The 22536-nt window shown below is 52.9% G+C and overlaps 1 protein-coding gene across 1 annotated transcript in view; it reads left to right on the top strand.

Annotated features, from left to right (window-relative positions):
* The first annotated feature begins 746 nt into the window (after positions 1–746).
* PODXL (podocalyxin like) overlaps positions 747–22536 on the top strand; it is a 50895-nt gene continuing 29105 nt past the window's right edge. Inside the window, exons 1-2 of the mRNA XM_088831868.1 lie at positions 747–809; positions 975–1629. Coding sequence (XP_088687994.1) covers positions 747–809; positions 975–1629 — 718 coding nt within the window. The remainder of the gene's footprint in view (positions 810–974; positions 1630–22536) is intronic.

The following is a 22536-nucleotide window of genomic DNA, read 5'->3' as shown; positions in this document are numbered from 1 at the left end:
TTTTGAAAACAAAAACCACCTAACAGAGGGGGAGGCCTTTGTTCTTTCACCGGGTTTACTCGGTTTATGGAATTCAATTCCCACCCGTACCCCAGGTCTGCAAATTTCTCCCCCCTGTACTGGGAGCTGGGCCTCTTCATTCCCGCAGACTATGTTCCTGGCCCTGTGCTAAGCACTCTCCCTGCATTTTATCTTAGGTAAGTCTCATAGCAACCCTCTGGGCTACGTGGTGTTATCCCTGTTTTACAGATGGAAAGAGCTGAGGTACATGGAATAACGTGCCCAGGGTTTTACAGCTAATAGATGGGCATAGCTAGGTTTTGAGCTCAAGTCGGTTTTAAATCGAAGCCCTAAATTTTCATTTTTGTTCTTAATGGAGCAAGAACAATAATAATACTGAGCAATTACTAAAGGCCAGGCACTGAGCAAAGTATTTTCTCCAAACTACTTTCAGAAGCAGATCTGACAATTACCAGTTCTGTGATCTCCAGCAAGTTTCTTAAGCCTCTTTTTCAATCAATTCAATACCTACAAAACGAAGCTGAAAACATCGCTATTGGGAAGAATAAATGACTTAATATGTGTAAAGCCCTTAGAACACCAAGTGGCACATATGATTAATCCTTCAATATTTTGTCTTGTTTTTTGTTTGGTTTTTCATTTCTTTTCCCATCACCTCCATTCACAAGTGAGGTCGGTTTAGAAGCTGAGCAACAAATTAGTCCAGATTGCTGGCTGCAGACCCTATGGTGCAAACCCTACAGCGCAGACCTGCTCATAAATCGTGCGCGATGCGGACCCGCCCGCAAGTGAGTTGCACCTGGCAGGTGGGAGACGCGCTCCTCAGGCTTTGCAGCAAAACGCGCCGCAGCCGGGAGGCCTGGAGCGCCCGTGGAGAACACACAGCCTTGGGGGCCTTCTAGCTCTGGATCTGGGCGAAGAGGAACTCGGCAGTGTAGGGGGGATCCCGCCAGACCCGCCTCAAAAGTATCGCGGGAGACACCTGCGCTCCGGGCCGGGCGGGCCTGAGGGCAGGGGGCGGCCTGGTGCGGGGAATCACCCCAGCAACCGCGCCTCCCGGCGCTCACGCTCACATCCCCGGCTCCCCTCCGCCCCGAGCCGGGGCCGCCCGCCAGGAGCCCGGAGCGGGGAGCCGGCCGCGCTCCCCCGCCCGCCGCGCGCCAGGGCGGAGTTTCCTCCTCGGCTCATTGTTCTCCGCCCAGCGCCGCCCCGCCCGCGCGCTCCTGGGGAAGGGGAGGGCAGGGGGCGGGGGCCGGCGCGGACGGGACCCGAGGAGCCGCAGCCGCCGGCCGGGCCGCAGCCGCGCAGACGCCGCCCGCCACGCAGCCGCCTGCCGCTCCCCTGCCGCCCGGCTCGGCGCCTCGGCCGGCTCTGCCGCAGCGGCCGCGAGGAGGGGCCACCGGGGCGCGACTCGGGCCGCTCGGGCCAGCGCCCGGCCGTCGGAGCCACCGCCAGGCCTCCCGGAGAGGCGCCCACACGCTCCCGCCGTCCCGACCCTTGGCCAAGCCCGCAGCCACCTGCTCCGCGCCCGCGCCCAGGACACGATGCGCTCCGCGCTGGTGCTCTCGGCGTTTTTGCTGCTGCTGCCTCTGCCGCTCTCCGGTAATGGTGAGTGATGGTGGCTCGGGCTCCGCCGGGACGCCCCCGGCCGGGTCCGCTGCTGGGAAACCCGCCCTGCCTCGTGGCGGGACCCGCGAGCAGCCCCTGCGGGTCCCTGTGGCCCCTACTAGCCGGGGCCACACGCGGAGCCCTGACCTTGCACCAGCCAGGCCCCTTCGCACCCCCGGAGAACGCCGCAGGTGCCGGGATCCGAGCGTCGGTCGTCCCGGTCTCCACGTGGGTGGAGTTGCGGTGGGTTCTGTTCGGGCAAAAGGGGCGCGCCGGCGCTGAGTGGGCTCTCGGTCCTAGAGTCGGGACTTAGGGCACCGCGAGCCTCCACGCTTCTGCTGAAACCCCAGCGTTTGATCACTTTTCCCTCCGCGTTGGAGCGGCTAAGGGACGGTATTGTGTCGTCGTTAATTCCAGGCAGAGCGGCAGGCTGGGAGCTTAGGAAGTCCCCGAAGCAGGTGACAAACCTCCAGTAACGGCCATCGAGGCCATGTGTTTCGCGTTCTGCCGAGAGGTTTTCCGAGCATCGTGTGCTCACTCAACTCACTTGAACCTGTGCTGGGGCAGATGGAAAGGGGGAGGGAATAAGTGGATTTTCCACAATCCCGGACTCACCTGAGTGGGGCCCCTGCCTCCCGGGCACCAAGGGAACAACTCCCTTCTCTGTGCATGGCCAGGAAGATGAGAGTCCCTGCCAGCCCTTTGTAGAGAAAAGAATTTCTCTCTCATGAAACGGGCTTGGACTGTGCCATAGAAACATCTCCCATATTTCTTCTAAAGGTGAAAATCTGGTGGGACAGGTACTGTCCCAGAGCCCCTAGGAACAGCTAGGCGTCTCAGCCCCAGGAGAGAGAAGCATTTCTTTCTTGCCCACCCGAGCAGGTGTCTGCAGGGAGAAAGAGCCCTGTTTCCATTCTAGAGTCAGGAGTACTGTGGTGAGTTGAGACAGAGAGGGGACCTTGCTCTTCTTGGTAGGTGCTGCCTTTGGGACTAAAGTCCCAGGGAAGGGTGGGGTGGCATGGCAGTGCAGTCTATTTTCTTTATCACAGGTAACTTTGCTTGTGGGAAGGGGCTGGTGCTCCAGGAGCAAGTAGGTTTGGGCATCCTCCAGGAAGCGGCCCTGAGACTCCACAGCCTGGCCTGAAAGGGGTGAGTGGGTGAAGGGGTGACGCCTGGAGGAGGGATTCCAGTGTGAGGAGCAGTCAGGGCAGCTCTGAGGATGGCAGTCACCACAGATTTGCACAACCTGCAGGGCTGAGGAGATGCAGGAGTGGGGCGTCTCTCCTCAGCCCTGCTCTCAGGCGGATGGAGCTCAGTGTGGACCCCACGCGCACCCCTTCTGATAGAAGCCTCTTAGCACCATCCAGAAGGGAGATGGGCTGGGCCAGGAAGGCTGGGGTAGTTCCCAGTGCCTCTGAGCTTCAGGAGGCTGAGCTTGAAGGAGAGGGTGGAGGCTGTGGGATGAGACCTCTGTTCCTCTGTCCTCAGAGGCCACTCTCTCTGGAGCCACCCATAAAATGGGAAGAGCTCCAAGCCCATTCTGGCTTCGAGGCTGGGACTGTCTTCCTTGGCACCTGTACACTGCCCAGAAACCCTGTCTCTTCCAGGAAGCCCTCCGCAAGCCTAGCATGGGGCATGGAATATGGTAGGAGCTCCATCTGTGGTAAAAAAAAAAAAAAAAAAAGGAGGAACCATAACCCTGCTTCCTCTCCCACCAGAAAATCACCTGGCCTTTCTGAGCCCAGGTGTCCAGTTCCTAAAATGCTACTACGGTATGCAGTGATAATGGGAAGTGCTTTGAAGAGTGTTAGCTGGCAAGGGACTATCACTATTAATATTATTATTTGCTATGTTGAGACCAGAGAAGGCTGAAGGGTGCAGGCTTGGTGTTTAGTGGCTGTGGCAGAGTTGGGAAGATCCCCTGGAGAAGGGAATGGCAACCCACTCCAGTATTGTTGAGAGAGGAGCCTGGTGGGCTATAGTCCATGGGGTCGCAAAGAGTTGGACGTGACTGAGCACGCCATAGGGACCCAGTAAGGACTACTTCATCTCTGCTCTTCTGAAGGTATGGCTGGCTGAGTTGCAGTCATCTGGGAGGGTGAACCCCCAAACTGCTGGAATCCTGTGATTTAGTTCTAAGCAAGGTTTCTAGTAGAACAAACGAATTATATCCGACAGAGCCCTGGGACCTTACCTTCTATTGTAGGTGGGCCACACAGCATCAGCAGCATCCGACCCGGTGCCGACAACCCGTTAGACCCCTTTCTGGTTTGATAGCCGCTTGGTTGAACCATATGGCAAATTGTCCCGCTGAACCTGTTTCCATCTCTGTAAGACAGAATGAAAGAGCAGGGGAACGTCTAGTGTCACTGTGACGTTTCTGGGCTTTTGCCGAAAGGACAGATTGACTGAGCAGTGTCTTAAGGGTCTGATTGTGTCATTCAGTGGATGAATCTTAGGCAAGGGAAGGAGGTGGTTGAAAACACTTGAACTTTGGATCAGTCAGACTTACATGACCGAAGACCAGATAGTGAACCTCTCTGAGTCTGTAAAAAATGACGACAAATCTCCATCTTGCAGGTTGTTCTGAAAATGAAAGATAACATATTAATGAGTTTGCTGTTGTGTCCAACTCACCGTCAGAACTCAAAAAATCGTGGCTTTTATGGTTAATAAACCATATGTGCTCTTCCCCCAGAATCAAGATTCTGCTAATGTTTGTGTCAATTGCTAAGCAGTAATAAAAAAACTGAAGCTTAAAGTGCCACGTGGTGGGGGAAAGGGTGGCATATGTGGAGAAGTGGCAGGATCTGGGAAGGGGTGATTTGGGCAAAGTGAGGCAGGGGTTATACAGGGATTTGATTTGATTTTTTAATTAAGTAATTAAAAAAAATTTTTTTTTTGGCCACTCCATGCGACATGCAGGACTTTAGTTCCCTGACCTGGGATCAAACCAGTGCTCCCTGCATTGGGAGCATAGAGTCTTAACCACTGCGCCACCAGGGAAGTCAGGCTCTCCAGAAGGGGGAGGCATGAGGCCAGCTTGAACCCCAGTGGTGATGCTGGCCGCGGGGCTCTTTCTGCAGCAGCCAGAGCCGGTGGAAGCAACCGCAGAGGTTCAGGACTTCCGGGCTTGGGAATACAGACCAGCCAGGGGGCCACTGTGAGGACCACTCAGCTCCTAAGGGAAGTGAAAGGAACCCTCCAGACAGCGCTGGGCACTTCTTGGGAGGGGCGTCGGGATGTAGATGACCCTTACGCAGGGAAGGGCTGGCTTTTTCACACCCCCGGGGGCCCTCTGCAGGTCTGCCAAGTACAAGCTTGAGACGGAGTGGACATCCTCCCACGTCCCTGGAGAAGGAGAGTGACGACCCTCTGCCCACTCCCTGCCCAGCCGTCCGAGCCCAAGCCTGCCTAGAGACTTCGTCAGACCGAGGGGAGGCTGGAGCTCTGTCCTCAGCTCCGGGCTTACTTCCTAGTCGTGCCCGCCGTGTTGGATGTGGGGCAGGGGGCTCAGCGGGGTGTCCGTGTCTTGTTTCATCCCATCCCCAGCCACACCCGTGTAGTGGTGTGGGTCTCTCCTTGTCCTGTGTCCTGCCCACTTTGTGTGGCAGATCTGGGATCACCACTCTTCAGGCCACACCAGTAGGTATTCTCTTTAGGGAAAGCCTTCAAGAAAATCTACAAAAAAGATACTCGGTAAAGAGCCTCCTTCTATTTGCGACAGTGTAGTCCATAAGATACCTTCAAGTAGGCAGCCTGCTGGCTGTTCAAAATAGAATTCAGTCAACAAAGGGAGATTTCCACAGTACTTCTGAGTAACCCAGAAAATCAGAGAACACAGAATTCTAGAGCAGGGAGCCTTCTGGAAGTCATCTTCTACGTCCTCTTGTTTTTTCAGATGAGGGGATGAACTTGCTTAAGTTCTCTGGGGCTTGGGGACGTGTGTGCATGTGCATGTCTGCAGCCACAGCCACTAGTAAATGGACTCGACCTCAGGGCTCATGCTTCCCTGGGCATTGGAGAAACTCCCTCCGACCCTGTGAAGACAGGGCTGCTTGGTTGGTGGTGACATTTCTGCTGGGTGCCCAGACTCTTTCACTTCTCCGCTGGACAGGCACACTGAGGCTTGGAGCCACTTTGTCACTTAGGAGTTAAGCTCCCCTGTCGGAGTGCTGGCCCCACGTGTCATGATTGCCTGTCTTGTCTCCCATTGCCTGGGCGCCTCTGGTATCCCAGCATGGAGTCAGAATCCAGAACAAAGAGCAGGTGAGAAGTGATTGTTCCAGGACTAGTGCACAAATGCAGCATCATTTGCAGATTCAGGAGCGGCCCCGCCCCACACGCCCCTCCCTATGCTTCCCCTCCCAACGTGCCCCCACCCCACCTGCCCCTCCCCACCTGCCCGTCCCCACACGCCCCTCCCCACGCTCCCACTCCCCACCTGCCCCCTCCCCACGCACCCCTCCCCACATGCTCCCTCCCCACCTGCCCCCTCCCCAAGTGCCCCTTCCCACACGCCCCCTCCCCACAAGCCCCTCCCCATGCTCCCACTCCGCACGTGTCCCCACCCCACGTGTCCCCACCCTGTGCTCTCATACAGGCACTGCCGTGGACCTCTCCCACAACCAGCACTATCCCCAGCCTCTTGGCCTCCCAGCCACCCATCCTCCCACCATCCCCACCCCTTGCCCTGGCACGCACCACCACCACCCTCTCTTCCTTTGTAGCCTTACCCACCTCGGGTCAGCCACCTCCAGCTTCCCTAGGGCCAGGGCACAGGGTGGCACCCCGTCCGCCAATTGTCATGGCCGGAAGGCTGTGGGCCTCAGCCCAGAGGGGAGAGAGTGTGGAGGAACGTCCATGTGGGGCTGGCCGTGCAGCTCCAGCTTGGGGTGCAGAGGACCCTCCCAGAGCTGGACCCCTGGAGATGCATGGACTGACCTGGGAGCCCACAGTTGTCTGACCTCTAACCTTCCAGCTCAGGTCAGCGTGGAAGGGACAGTGGGAAGGCCAGACACTTCGTAATTCTTCAACTGAACGTAGGCAAGGTGGGGTCGAAGCCATGCCCCTTTGCAGCAGAAATTCATGGAGCTCTGTCCGAGGGACCCCTCCATCTCCATCTCGTCTGATTCCTCTGCTAATCTGCTCAGATCCTGCTGACTGGAGTGAGTTTCCAGCCAGGGCCACAGAGGTTGCCTATGGACAGCCTCTATCTCACAGAATATTCCAGAGAGGGGAAATGGAGGCCCTGGGCACCAAAGGCCATGGTAGATCACATCAGCAGCTCTTATTCCCAATGTCCACCTGCCTCATCTGCCATTTCCTTCAGCTCTCTGCTGCAATGCCGCCTTCTCAGAGAAGCTTTCGAGCCTCCACACCCCCATCCCTCCTCCCCTGAGACTTTTTTCCATATCTCCTGACGAGCATTCATTTCTTTGTCTCTCCCCTGAGTTCCACAAGGGCAGGGACTTCTGTTGGTCACCCACAATAGTACCCGGCACATAGTAGGTATTCGATAAACATTTGCTGAGTGAGTGAGTGAGCTAGAGGAAGAGCGAGCTGTATTGAGAACCTGAAACCTTGTCTGCCAGTTCTGGCTCTCCAACTATAAGGCTCCTGACCTGACTCTAGAAGAGAGGCAGATAGTAGGGAGGCTGGCCTCATCCGTGGAGGAGTGGACACAGAGGCAGGAGGGTGAGCTGCCTTGTGGTCCAAGGTGGCTACTCAGCCTCCAGTTGTCAGGAGAAAAGAACAAGAAGGCTGCAGCTCTTATGCCAGAAACCATACACACCCCATCCAGTTACAGTTTGTTGAATGAAACTTGGTCCTATGGTCACATGTAGCTGCAAGAGAAGCGGGAAGAGTGAGCTTTATTTCAGGCAGACATGTGCCTGACCAACAATCAGTGGTTCTGCCGTGAAGAAGTGAAGGATGATGGATATTGGAATAGGTCCCTGGCACATGCTATCATAGTCCTGCTCACTGGTTTTCTCTTCCCTCAGTTCTCTCACTTTGTAGTAAGATCCACTTTGCATCTGTCTGCACAAGTGAAACAAGCAGTTTACCCCCCTGACCTTTGCCAACCTTCTGGCTTTGCCACCTGGCTCAGCCAGGTCCAGCTTAGTCCTTGTTTTTTGTGGCTCCAGCCTTTTCGTATTGATGGAGCAGCTCCTTGTGATGCTCACGGAAACCCAGCTCCCTCCCTCCCAGTCCCTCAGCCACAAGCTGCACCAGTGAGCCAGGTGCCCTGGGGTCATCCCAAGAGCAGGGCCTCAGCCAGGCAAGCATGGGGGACTCCTGTCCCCCACATTTCTCTGGATGGGAAAGAAGAGTTTCTGTGCCCCATGCTTCTCTTCCCACCTCAGAAGGGCAAGTGAAGGGCAGGGGGAGGTACTGTTCTTAGGAGTTTGGTCCATGGACTCTTGTGAGAGCAGCAGCTGGAGGCCAGTGACACTTAAACCTGGTGGAGAGGTTCTGTGAACTGTTTTAGGGGCCTCCAAGAGCTTGGATAGTATATTAAAAAGCAGAGACATTACTTTGCCAACAAAGGTCCGTCTAGTCAAGGCTATGGTTTTTCTAGTGGTCCTGTATGGATGTGAGAGTTGGACTGTGAAGAAAGCTGATCGCCGAAGAATTGATGCTTTTGAACTGTGGTGTTGGAGAAGACTCTTGAGAGTCCCTTGGACTGCAAGGAGATCCAACCAGTCCATTCTAAAGGAGATCAGTCCTGGGTGTTCATTGGAAGGACTGATGCTAAAGCTAAAACTTCAATACTTTGGCCACCTCATGCGACGAGCTGACTCACTGGAAAAGACTTTGATGCTGGGAAGGATTGGGGGCAGGAGGAGAAGGGGGCGACAGAGAATGAGATGGCTGGATGGCATCACCAACTCGATGGACATGAGTTTGAGTGAACTCCGGGATTTGGTGATGGACAAGGAGGCCTGGCGTGCTGTGATTCATGGGGTCGCAAAGAGTCGGACACGACTGAGCGACTGAACTGAAGAGCTTGGGGTACACTCCTGGAGGGGAAAAATAAGAGTAGGTCAATTTGGATGGATCCAATTCACATCCTATTCACTTGGTGAGGCTCTACATTTATTTGTTTTATAGGGTTGGCCTCCACAAAAGAAGTCCTTTGAGAGAAGTTCTGTCTGTAGTCAAAGAGAAGAAAAATAGAAATCTCCTGGCATAATGCCCCAGGTTTCAAAGTCAGAAGCTTGAATCCCAAGTGGCTCAGTTGTAGAGAATCCACCTGTCAAGGCAAGGGTTCTCTGGGTCAGGAAGATTCCCTGGAGGAGAAAATGGCAACCAACTCCAGTATTCTTGTCTGGAGGATTCCGTGGACAGAGGAGCCTGGTGGGCTGCAGCTCGTGGGGTCACAGAGAGGGACATGACTGAGCGACTGAGCACATTGCCGCTTGCTGGCCTTGTGATTTCAGCCTTGTTTCCTGGCTTCTGTTTCCTCCTGCCTTCCTCAGTGAGGGTTGAATATTTCATATGTCGTGTCGGCGATGGGCCTGACATACTTATTTCATTTCTTTGATTGACTTCAGCTCTCACCTAAGGTGAGGTGTGATGAAACAGACCTTGCCACTGCCCCCTCCCAAACTGGTGCATCTGCCGTGGCCTCGCTGGGCTGAGCTTTCTCCTCCGTGACCTTTTCCCACTGAGCCACTGCAGCCAGGCCACTCAGGACGAGGGCCCCGGTTCTGGGGGAGTAGTTGTACACTGTGTCCTGGATGAGGGTGTGCTTAGCTAAGAAGGGGCTCCGAGGGTCAGGTCCCTTCCTTCCTAGTTCCCACCCAGATGCTTCTCACCCCACCCTTAGGGGGCACTGCCCTTCACTTTGGGACTTCAAGTGAAAACAAGCTTTCCTGAAGCCCCTCAGATCCTGACCCTGGCAGCCTCTGAGGTTCTTCTGTCCATCACCCTGTCAAATGGAGTCTCCCATCACATGGCTCTTTTTCCTTTTTTTCTTCAAATTTTATTTAGCTATAGTTGATTTATGTTACTGTGTTATTTTCAGGTGGATACTTCAGATTCTTTCCATTATAGGTTATCAATTAAACGTAGTTCCCTGTGTTTTTTAAGGAGGTCCTTGTTCTTTATTTCTCAATATAGTGGTGCTTATGCTCAGTCGCTCCAGTCGTGTCTGACTCTTTGTGTCCCCGTGGACTGTAGCCCTCCAGGCTTCTCTGTTCATGGGATTCTCCAGGCAAGAATCCTGGAGTAGGTTGCCGTGCCTTCCTCCAGGGGATCTTCCTGACCCAGGGAATGAATCCACATTCTGCCTGCATTGCAGGCAGAGTCTTTATCCACTCAGCCACCCAGGAAGCCCCTAGTCATTCAGTGGTATCCTACTCTTTGCAACCCTGTGGACTGTAGCCCGCCAGGCTCCTCTGTCCCTGAAATTATCCAGGCTAGAATACTGCAGTGGGTAGCCATTCCCTTCTCCAGGGGATCTATTAGTGATGCATATCTATTAATCCCATACTCCTAATTTATGCCTTCCTCCCCCTCTTCCCCTTTGGTAATTGTAAATTTGTTTTCTGTGTCTGTGAGTCTGTTTCTGCTTTGTAAATAAGTTGATTTGTATGATTTTCTAGATTACACATAGAAGTGATAAATAACATTTGTCTTTGTCAGACTTACTTAGTATGAGAATCTCTTAAGTCCATCCATGTTGGTGCAGTTTGCACTGCATGTATATATATATATTACACACACACACACTGCACTGCATGTATATATATATATTACACACACAGACACACACACACCCCTCTTTATGCACACACACACCCCACCCCCCACCCCCCCTCTTTATGCACTTACCCGTCAATGGCCATTTAGGTTGCTTCCTGTCTTGGCTATTGTGAACAGTCCTGCATGTATGTGTGTATATATATATTACACACACACTCTCCCCATCTTCTTTATGTACTTACCCGTCAATGGACATTTTGGACATTTAGGTTGCTTCCTGTCTTGGCTGTCGTGAACAGTGCATTTCTCTTCTTTTTTACCTTGGATAAGTGCTCCTCCCGCCACCCATGCTCCACTACCCTGTCCAGTACGTGGGTCTGAGTTTCTCCCTCTCAGTAGCTTCCTTTCTTCGTCCGTCCTCACCCTGCCTCTGCGCCAAACTCCCAGTGACTCCAGCCAAGCCAACCAGTGAAGCGTGCCATTGGTCTTTCCACAGCCTCCTCTATATTTTCTTTCTCCGGGGAGGGAGGGAGGGGAGGCCCTGGGGTTCACAATCCAGCCTCTGATGAAAACCAGGCAAACAAGTAGTTCCTCACAAAGCAAGAGGTAGGAGGAAGATAGGAACGCCTCTCGGAGCTGCCTTTGGTTTTCTCCACAATGAACGCCGGTGGGGCACGTCCCGGTGCCTGTGTTACTGAGATGGTAAATCTGGGCTAGCACCATATGGGTTTTTTTTTTTCCTTTCACAATTCAGTGAGATGAGCTGTTTCCCAAACTGTCCAAAAAGAACACTGCTGCTGCTGCTAAATCGCTTCAGTCGTGTCCGACTCTGTGTGACCCCATAGAAGGCAGCCCACCAGGCTCCACCATCCCTGGGGTTCTCCAGGCAAGAACACTGGAGTGGGTTGCCATTTCCTTAACTAGTACTACTCAAAATTTTAATAATTATGCTCTCAGTAAATGTTTGATAAATGAATAAAACAATGTTTTGTGAATAAAAGGGAACCATGATCCAAAACATTTGGGAAATGCTGCCTGCTCTGCTTACCTTGGTGGAAAGTCAACACATACTAGGATCTGAAGTGGTCTGAGGAGGCCTCATCACTTTTGTTTAACCCCGAGTTCCTCAGGCACACGTTAACCGTGGAACCTTTTCCTCTTTTCCTTCCTCTTTTTAATGGAACATCTATTGGGGGGGTGCCAATGTGAAACTGGCACCAACTTCCCAGTTTACCCAGGATTGAGAGATGGTCTGGGATGGGTGGGTGGCTTTCAGAGCCAAAACCCAGACAATCCCATGTAAGATATGTGTGTGTGTGTGCTCAGTCGTGTCCAACTGACTCTTTGTGACCCCATGAACTGTAGCCCGCCAGGGTCCTCTGTCCATGGGATTCTCCAGGCAATAATTCTGGAGTGGGTTGCCTTTCCCTTCTCTGGGAGATCTTCCCGACCCAGGGATCGAACCTGTGTCTCTTGACTCTCCTGCATGGCAGGTGGATTCTTTGCCACTGCACCACCTGAGAAGCCCATGTAAAAAACCTGGACCAGGTCAAATGTAAAAACACAACTGGCTGTGTCTGGGGTGTTGCAAAGCAAGATCTCCTGTTTATTTATTACTTACATGTGTATTTGTTTGGCTGCCCCGAGTCTTAGCTGCAGTACAGATTATCTTCATTGCGGCACGTGGCTTCCAGAGTGCAAAGGCTCAGTAGTCGTTCCCAAGAAATGTGGGATCTTAGTTCCCCTGCCAGGCATCAAACCCATATCCCTGCTCTGGGAGGCAGATTCTTAACTAGTGGGCCCCCAGGGAAGTCCCCTAAGCAAGATCTTCTTGACGTGGTGATGGAGTGGGAGCAGGCCCTCCTTCCTTAGGGGCTTCATAGGAAACTTCCTGGAAGGCTGTGGCCACTAGGAAAGCAGCTTGTACCGGAGTCTGGGCAGGATGAGTGGCATTCAAGGCTAGTGGCCTCTCCTGGGTGCTTCCAGGTCAGAGCGTTTCTCACGTGGACGTTGGCGGCATCCTGAGGACTGATTGTGCGTGTTCTGATGGTTGACCTTTTCGCTCCAATGGGAGCAAACACAGTTTCCCAGTTACTTCCAGCTTCTTTCCCGTTGTGCTTCTGCCCCTGCTCCTCTGAGCCCCTGACCCTGACGTCGTGACGTCTCCATTTCCGATTTGATCTGAGTCTGTCATCCTGTCTCGAGCCTTGGAGAAGGGGGCTTCCAGAGCCAGCACCCTGAAATGGCTCACCGGAGGCAGTGATGCTGGGACCTTCCACTCAGTGCTAAGATCTCATCCCCCCTCAGGCTGTCATTTTCCTGGGATTCAGGGACCCAAATGTCTGAAAGGAGTGTGTTTTTGTCTGCTGAGTCACCAGCTTGCCTGTGCTTCCCAAGCTGCCACTGGCAGGTGAGGCCTCTACCTTCTCCCAGGCAGGTCCATGAGCTGGGAGCCCCTTGCTCAGGCAGGCTTAGTCCTGCACCCCAGTTTTAGGGGGCACTGCTGAGTAGTGCAGGCTGGGTCCCTGCCTTCCCACTGCACTGTGCTGTCAGCCCACTCCCCAATGCATCCCTTCACCAGAAGACCCTTAGAGCATCATGGAAGATTGCTTACCACCCGCCCCCCACCTTGAGGTTATCCTGGTGTCAACTTCTCTGTAGATACAGTGGGTGAGGGCACTAGAGAGCTTGTGCTATGGACAGTTAGCTTTTTGAGAGTCAGGCTCCTGTCCTCCCCTCCCGCCCTGCCCACCCCCACACACATCCTGGGAAGTTGCAAGTAGCTAGAGAAACACTTTGGCTTTGCTGTGAAGCCTGGGGGCAATCTGGAATCTGATCCTGACCACACAAATTCACATCTCTGAATTCCATGGGCAGCTGTTTGAAGACACCAGCCATAAGTGCCCCTGGGGTCTCCTGACAATTAAGATAGGGGTGTGTGTGTGTGTGTGTGTGTGTGTGTGTGTGTGTGTGTATACATGTGTTTTCTCCTCTGTGAGTGAGGGGCTGTTACTCGGTGGTCTGAAAAGGACTGACTTGCCTGATGGTCTCAGCCCCAGAACTACCGGCATAATGGGAATGGATTCAAGCTTGTGGATCCATCCAGGAGGGCCTGGGGAGCAGGGAGACTGGGGGAGACTAGGCATGGCAGCATGATGCTTTTGGGGATGGTGATGGAGGTGACGGGGTAGGGGACTGTTCTCATCACAGGTGGTGGACAGCCAGTGACACCTTGAATTCCTGGAAAATGTGAGCTGCTCTCTCCTCTTCATCTCACCCCAAGTCAGATGGTTCCTCCTCCCTCTCTGAAGGCAAGGATGAGAAGCAGGAGCTGGAACCAGGAGCGTAGGGGCATATGTTCCCCAGGATAGACAGCCACACTGGGAATTGGACCACAGAGTTCTAGTTACCAAAGGAGGTGTGGTCTGTTGCCCAGGACACTTGACTATCTGTCTGCCCATTTCTCCCTTGATGGAGGGGGAATCCATGATTTCTAGGGTCCCTCTGGTTCTGACAGTTTCCTGGGTAGTTCAGCTGGTGAAGAATCTGCCTGCAATGCAGGGGACCCTGGTTCAATCCCTGGATGGGGAAGTTCACTTGGAGAAGGTGATAGGCTACCCACTCCAGTATTCTTGGGCTTCCCTGGTGGCTCAGACGGTTAAGAATCCACCTGCAGTGAGGGAGACCTGAGTTTGATCCTTGGGTTGAGAAGATCCCCTGGAGAAGGGAAAGGCTACCCACTCCAGAATTGCATAGACTGTATAGTCCATGGGGTTGCAAAGAGTCGGACATGACTGAGCGACTTTCACTTTCTGGTTCTGACAGTATGACCCAGGGATGCAGGGGAAAGTGATGTCTGCACGGCTTCTAGAGCAGAGGACATACCCGAATAGTCACAGAGGACTGTACACTGAGCCACATCCGGCCCTGTCTGCTCTGTAACTCTCTGCCTCTCTGGCCCCTGCTTCCCCAGCCTGAGGGGTGGGCATCAGCTACTCCTCTGGCTGCATCTTTAGGCATGATGCTACCACTCTAAAAGCAAAGACCAGTCTATAAAGGACCAGCCTCTCTGAAATCCTATGGCCCTGGATGTGCCACCTCCAAAGCACTGCACTCACTTTCCGGATGGGAAATGCGAGGCAGGAGGATCATGGTGGTTTACCAGAGTCGGTCTTCCACTTGAGCACTTCTGTCTTAGTGCTTGAGATGTCAGGGTCCCAGAGACACTTGGCCCAGACATCCAGGCTTCTGCACCCACTTGGAGGGTGGTGAGATGCAGTGAAGAGAGTGGGCAACAGTAGGATCAGGGGCCTGTGAGGCCGAGGACAAGAGGTGGTGCCTCACGTTCTCCACCGGGGAGAAGGAGCCCTGGGTGGGCCTTCAGAATCACCCTTGTGTGGCCCAAGCAACCCTGAACCCCGTCCTGACCTTTGGAACCTTGGAAGGAAACATTTCATTTTGCTCCTAGTTTCTTCTGAAAAGAACTGTGAAGTCACCGCATGGGTGTGGGTACTCACACCTTCCGTTCTGGTGACATGGAACCTCCTCACCTGCTTTTCAGTTCAGTTCAGTCGCTCAGTCACGTCCGACTCTTTGTGACCCCACGGACTGCAGCACGACAGGCCTCCGTGTCCATCACCAACTCCCCGAGCTTGCCCAAACTCATGTCCATCAAGCTGGTGATGCCATCCAACCATCTCATCCTCTGTTATCCCCTTCTCCTCCTGTTTTCAATCTTTCCCAACATCAGTGTCCTTTCCAGTGAGTCAGCTTTTTGCATCAGGTGGCCAAAGTATTGGAGTTTGAGCTTCAGCATCAGTCCTTCCAATGAATATTCAGGACTGATTTCCTTTAGGATTCACTGGTTTGATCTCCTTGCAGTCCAAGGGACTCTCAAGAGTCATCTCCAACACCACAGTTCAAAAGCATCAATTCTTCGGCACTCAGCTTTCTTTATAGTCCAACTCTCACATCTATACATGACCACTGGAAAAACCATAGCTTTGACCAGACAAGCTTTGTTGGCAAAGTAATGTCTCTGCTTTTTAATATGCTGTCTAGGTTTGTCATAGCTCCTCTTCCAAAGAGCAAGCGTCTTTTAATTTCATGGCTGCAGTCCCCATCTGCAGTGATTTTGGAGCCCAAGAAAATAAAGCCTGTCACTGTTTCCATTGTTTTCCCATCTATTTACCATGAAGTGATGGGACCGGATGCCATGATCTTCATTTTTTGAATGTTGAATGTTAAGCCAGCTTTTTCACTGTCCTCTTTCACTTTCATCAAGAGGCTCTTTAGTTTTTCTTTGCTTTCTGCCATAAGGTTGGTGTCATCTGCGTATCTGAGGTTATTGATATTTCTCCCAGCAATCTTGATTCCAGCTTGTGCTTCATCCAGCCTGGCATTTCGCATGATGTACTCTGCATATAAGTTAAATAAGCAAGGTGACAGTATACAGCCTTGACGTATTCCTTTCCCAGTTTGGAACCAGTCCATTGTTCCATGTCTGGTTCTAACTGTTGCTTCTTGACCTGAATACAGATTTCTCAGGAGGCAGGTCAGGTCGCCTGGTATTCCCATCTCTTTAAGAATTTTCCACAGTTTGTGGTGATCCACACAGTCAAAGGCTTTGGTATAGTCAATAAAGCAGGTGTTTTTCTGGAATGCTCTTGCTTTCTCAATGATCCAACGAATATTGGCAATTTGATCTGTGGTTCCTCTGCCTTTTCTAAATCCTCTTGAACATCTGAAAGTTCTCTGTTCATGTACTGCTGAAGCCTGGCTTGGAAAATTTTGAGCATTTCTTTGCTAGCACGTGAGATGAGTACAATTGTGTGGTAGTTTGAACATTTTTTGGCATTGCCTTTCTCTGGGATTGGAATGAAAACTGACCTTTTCCAGTCCTGTATGATTTTTCTAACTTTGCTGGCATATTGAGTGCAGCACTTTCACAGCATCATCTTGTAGGATTTGATATAGCTCAACTGTAATTGTCCCCTTGACTACTACTTTTTGGGGGTGACTTTTCAGTCATTTGGATACCTGGCTGTGGTCGGGCCTGACCCTGGGATTCCTGATTCACTTCCTAGGCGGGGTGAATAGGAAACTGAGCTTCCTTGACTGGGCTCTAAGGTCCAAACATGAGGACAACTTGGCTTTGTTTAAAAGGAACGTGGCTTTTAACTTTTCCTGCAGGCCTTGGTGGGGGACAGGGGGCGGGGCTCGCCCTCAATTGTTAGGGCATATTCATTTGGGAGGATTGTTTGTTCTTTTAAGCAGCACCCGACCAGACCCTCAATCCCCACCAGCTAGTCCTCCAACACCAAAGAAACCCAGATTTCCTGCTCTGCAAGGGGTGGGTAGTCTGCCTTCCCCCTGCCTCTCTGGGCCAAGTGCAGAGCAGAGTCATGGGTGATGGGGTTGGGGCTTTATTTAACCCACTTTGTAGAGTTAAGTGGGGTTTTAAGCTGGGAGCAGACTGACCTCAGCTCCTCCCCACCCCCGCTCTCCCAAAGTGCTGCACATTTAGTCTGGGGACTGCGTCCTAATGTGGATTTTCCTGCAGCAGGAAAGATGCAGGTGTTATTCCTGGAAGGGGAGGCTTCTGTCCAGGACAGGAAAAAAAAAATGTTTGGAAATTTGGAAAGCTGAGCCTGTGGGCCTCACCTTCAGCTTCCAGCAGGTGGAAACCTGTCATTCCCTGGGAAAACCACAGGCCGCTTTTCACAGAGCTTGCTCCCTTGGCTCCCAGCGCCCATCAGCCATCAGTGCGGGACTTCCCTCTGGCTCCTGGTCCTTGTTTTGTTTTGGGGCCAGGAGTGGTGACTGGTCCCTGGGGGAGATTTCCAGGGGCAGCTGAGAAACCCATACACATCTGGCGATTTTCACGGCTTCGGGAGTGGGGGGATGGTGGCCGTGGGAACGACAACGTGCTCCTGCGGAAAAATATTTACCAGGGTTGTTTTTGAACTGGCTGCTGAGGAAGGAGTTGGATGCCAAATACGCTCCTGCGTTGGCTGCATCCCAGGACCGCAGCAGGTGCGGTGCAGGGAGTGGGGGGCAAGGGCAAGGAGAATGTGGGCCTGCAGTGGGGTGGGAGAGCCACCTCCACGGACAGACCTCTCCCAAATAAAGTCCTGCTCCCCAGGCTGCGCCTTTATCTCCCCAGCCCGGGGCTCCATTACAAGGAGCATCGTGAGGGCACCTCCCCCACACCGGGTCGGGGAGACCCAGATGGGACCCTGCTCAGTCTGGCGGCTCAGTGTCTGGTCAATAAGACAGGCGCAGGGGTGCTGCTTATAAGCTTCAGAGTAATGAGGATATACTGTTTCTGATAGTGGTTGGTAGAAAACTGCACGGTGAGGAGAGAGAGGAAGCACATACCTACCTGTGCCCTTGGCCTCAGACGTGGCACAGGTGCAGCAGGACGTGAAGCCCCTGTCCTCCCTTTCTTGAGCTCTGGGCACAGCGTTTGTGGTTCCAGCGCTCAGCAGGCTGTTGGCACGGTGGTCAGCCCGCCTGCCCATCCCAGCAGACCTCTGAAGAATTGGAGTATTTTGACATTCCCCCCACCCCATTGCTTAGACATTTTAAAAACATTCACTTTGTTCTAAGAGAGGCCTTTCTCTTTCCCCTGACCAGAAGACCAGGCCCCCCTAGGAAGCCCCAGGCTAACTCAGGACCCGGGTCTCCCATGCTCTAAGCTCCTTCTCCTGGTGGAGGCTTGTACATCACACTCAGGGTCCTTGAAACAGATCTTAAGGAGGAGATAAAGGCTCTCTGCTCCTTCCCCAGGGTGCTGTCCCATCGTCCTGACCTTTGTATGGGAGCCCAACTCCCTAGTGATGCCCAGTCAGCCGGGCATCACCCCGCCCACCACAGGTCAGTGGGCTGGCAGCTGCTGGGCTGGCTGCCCGCTCACACAGATCAGGCTTCACATGGTCGGCAGCAGACTGAGGGATTAGGAGGCCAGGGTAGGGTGTTGTTTTAAGGGAGTTAGTCTGTCTTTCCAGTACAGGAAGAGCCACAGCCCTACCACGAAGCCTGACACACCTGTGCCCAGCCTCCCTTAGGCACAGCAGTGAGGGTGGCTCAGAGGCAGGAGGCCGGCCCAGGCTGGGCACCTCGATGCAGGGGTGGAGGAGGAACCAGGAGGGGCTGCAGGCACTCAGGTAGAGATGGAGTGACATCCTGGGTAACCAGAGTTGACGAATTCCAAGCTCTCCTCTTTCCTCTCTGCCATCAGCAACAGCATTATGAGTAATCCAGAGAACACGTTTCTGAGAAAGCGTCTTGTTACAGGGTAGGGGTGGGGTTCTGCCCTCTGACCCCACCTGGAGAGCGTCTTCTGGGGGTGGGGTGGGGGTATGCAGCCAGCTCTGGCCTGGGGTTGTCACTAGGAGGGATCACAGAGCTTGCTGAAGGCCCCCTGCACTAGCCTGGAGGATGGGGGAGGGATGAGAGCAGGGCTGCCCTATAGCAGGCCTCCTGGCTCCCCACCCTGCTCCTGCCCCTCCAAATCTTCAAGGCCCACAGCACTGAAAGCCCACTCTTGAGTGACAACCAGCCAGCTGGGGAGTGGTTCTGGGGCAACAGCCAAGTAGAGTGGCCCACTCGGGGAGGGCCTGAGACTCTGCCTGACTCTGGGACCTGGGTGGCAAAGGAGGCGCTCAGGAGGTGGGCCTGGGGCCAGCCCTCCCATCCTCTGCCTCCCTGCGCTCCGGGGGGGCCCATCCGTGCAGCTCAGCCTCCACACGGACCTGCCCGAAGCGTGGCCCATGCCCCAGGGCCTGCCCCGAGGCTGCCCCAGTGCCCGCTGGCAGTAGGACAGACAGACGGACACACAGAGTACCACACCGCAGTGAGTGGATGGTCCACCCCCTCACGCCACGGTGAATCACACAAATGAAATGCCGAGGGGATGAAGCCAGACCCAGAGTCACACTGTGTGATGTCACTGATCCAAACTTCCAAGCCAGGCAAAAGTGCCCTGTGATATTTAAAGTCAGAAGAGAGGTTGTCTTGGGGATGGAGAGTGACTGGAAGGGAACAAAGGGAAGGCTTGGAGATGAGGTATCCTTTTCTGCCATCTGGGCGCTGGTTGTGTGTCAGTGCTCCATCCTCCCCTGTGATGTGTGATGGGTGATACATAACTCTTCAGTGAGACCTTGTTAAAATAAAGGGGGAGGGGGCTGTCCTGAGGCTCCCCTGATGGCACCTGGCAGGAGCTACCTGAACCCACAGAAATGGATGCTCAGTAGCCAAAACCCTGGGGCCCCAGGCAGACAATTCCGGTGGGCCAGCCCGGGAGAAAAGCTCTGTGGGTGGGAGCAACCAGCCCCTGAGAAGAGAAAGGGAGCCAAGTTGGTTGCTACTGACCTGGGCGTTGGGCTGGCCAGCCCTGCCCCCAGCTGTCACTGGCCATTGCCCTCAGGGTCAGAGGGAGTTCGAACCAGGGGCCCCATCCCTGGGAACACTGGTGCTATACAGATTACAGGGCATGAAGGGTATGACCGTGGCTGCCTCCACAGCATCGCTCATACATGGAACAGTATACTTAATGGGGTCCACAGCTATATAAAAACCTAGCCTGATAGCCCCCAGACCCAGGAGGGGTTGTGTGTATCAGGGGCCGGCAAACTGCAGCCTCGCCGCCTGTATCTGTATAAATACAGTTTTATTGGAAAGCAGCCACATCTGTTTATTCACACACTGCTTGTGCTTGCTCTCGGGCTACAATGGGGTTGGGTAATTGTGACCAAGACTGCGTGGCTAGCAAAGTCTGAAATACTTAACTCTCTGTACTTCCCTGGTGGCCCTGTGGCTAAGACTCCACACTCCCAATGCAGGGGGCCTGGGTTCCATTCCTGGTCAGGGAACCAGATCCCAACTGCCGCAACCGAGACACAGCACAGCCAAATAAATAAATGTTAAAAAAAACTCTTTACAGAAAAAGTCTGCCAACCCATGTTTTACAGTTCCCTGGCACAATATCATTATCCTACAAATGGGAGGCAGGGCCCAAGAAATGCAAACATCTTGCCCAGATAGTAGCATGCCCCCATCTCCATCTAGAGCCAGCCCCTGACTCCTAGCCAGGCTGGTCTTCCTCAGCCCCACACCCTGTGTAGGAGGCCTAAGCCACCTGCCCACCGCTTTCTATGGTGTTGAACAAGGTAGATACTGTTTTCCACCTTATTTTCTTAATAATATAAATTTTTTTTGAGTTTTTTCCATCAAAGCCCTCGCCCTCAGTTGATAGTATATTTTATTTTTATTGAAGTATGATCAACTTACAATATTGTGTTTATTTCTGTTATGTAGCAAAGTGATTCAGTTATATATAACATATATATATGCATTTTTTTCTAGATTCCATGTATGGAATATATATTTGTCATTCTCTTTCTGACTTATTTCACTTAGTATGATGATCTCTAGGTCCATATGTTGTTGGAGATGGCAGTATTTCATTCTTTTTTATGACTGAGTAATATTCCATTCATTAAAAAGAGTGAAATGATTCCATTTGCAGCAACATGGATGTAACTAGAGATCATCATACTAAGTGAAATAAGTCAAAGAGAAAGACAAATACCATAAATATCACTTATATATGGACTTTTAAAAAAGGAATGTATATGTATGGACAACTGAAGCAGTCTGCCAACTGTTATTCCATCGGGGCTTCCCTGGTGGCTCTGCATAAAGAATCCACCTGCCTGTGTGGGAGACATGGGTTCGACCCCTGGGTCGGGAAGATCCCCTAGAGTAGGAAATGGCAACTCACTCTGTTGTTTTTGCCTGGGAAATCCCATGGACAGAGGAGCCTAGTGAGCTTCAGGGTCACAAAGAGTTGGACACAGCTTAGCAACTAAACAGCAACAACATGCCATTGTATATGTGTACCACATCTTTATCCATTCGTCTGTTGATGGATGTATAGGTTGTTTCTATTTCTTGCCTATTGTGAATAGTGATGCTGTGAACATAGGGGTACATGTATCTTTTCAAATTATCGTTTTGTCTGGATACATGCCCAGGAGTGAGATTGCTGGATCATATGGCAACTCTATTTTTAGTTTTGTGAGGAACCTCCATACCGTTTCCCACGGGGGCTGCACCAGCTTACATTCCCACGAACAATATCTGAGGTTCCTTTCTCTCCATGCCCTCTCCAGTGATTGCTATTTGTAGACTTTTTAATGATGGCCATTGTGACCGGTGTGAAGTGATACCTCATTGTCATTTTGATGTGCATGTCCCTACTGATTCAATGTTGAGCATCTTTCATGTGCCTCTTGGCCGTCTGTATGTCTTCTTTGGAGAAATGTCTATGTAGGTTTGGTCAATACATCTTAATCCATGAGTTGCTCACCTTCTTCACCCAGAGTCAGATGCTTACTCTTTCATCATCCCCCACATCCCTCAGGATTGGGCTGGGGAAGGAAGCAGAAGTTTCACGGAAACTTTGTTTTGAAACTTGAAGCTTTGTTTCACGGAGAAGGAGGAAGCCCAGGCTGAGAGGGAGAGGGGTGTGCCCAGCATCCCTTCCCTAGCCCACCGCCGCTGCCCCCGCACCGCACCATGTGGTCCCTAACACCGAACCCTGGCCCCGGAGTCCAGCTGGTCTTAAATGGCTCTCCCAGGAGGGAGGCTCAGGCTGCCAGGCTTTCCCAGTTGCCTCTGGGGTGGCTGGGCAGCCTGCAGGAAAGCCCCTGCCTCACTGCCTGTCTCTGCTCCGCCTCTCCCTCGGGCTTCTCCGTGCTGGTGAGGAAACACTTCCCTGGAGCCAGGCCACACCCCGGCCTCCGGTTCCTCTTCCTTCTCCAAGAAGATTCTGGCTTACCCCCGGTCTGAGAATTCACTGGACCACAGTCTCCCTGGTGCTGTCATCTCCCCCACCCTCCACGCCAGGCCTGGGGAGAGCCTCGCATTCCCCCCGTCCGCATCAAGGCCCACACTGACACGAGCTCCTCAGGGGAGATGGTGGGGACCTGACTTGGCAGGGATCTGAGACTCTTCCCCGCTCCCTTGAAATACCTGAGCACTTCCCCTGCGTGCTCACTGCTCTGAATGCCTGGAGGTGTGAGCTATAGTTACTGTTAATCACCCTCCTCCACTTTTGACGGAAGGGGAAGCTGAGGACTAGAGTGAAGACACGTACCTGGCACATGACCAGGGTGCGATGGAACAGGG

This window comes from Moschus berezovskii, chromosome 3, assembly GCF_049115385.1.
Source record: "Moschus berezovskii isolate FMDL1 chromosome 3, NW_MosBer_1.0, whole genome shotgun sequence".
Classification (NCBI taxonomy): Eukaryota; Metazoa; Chordata; class Mammalia; order Artiodactyla; family Moschidae; genus Moschus; species Moschus berezovskii.
This window is presented reverse-complemented; position numbering and strand designations above follow the sequence as displayed.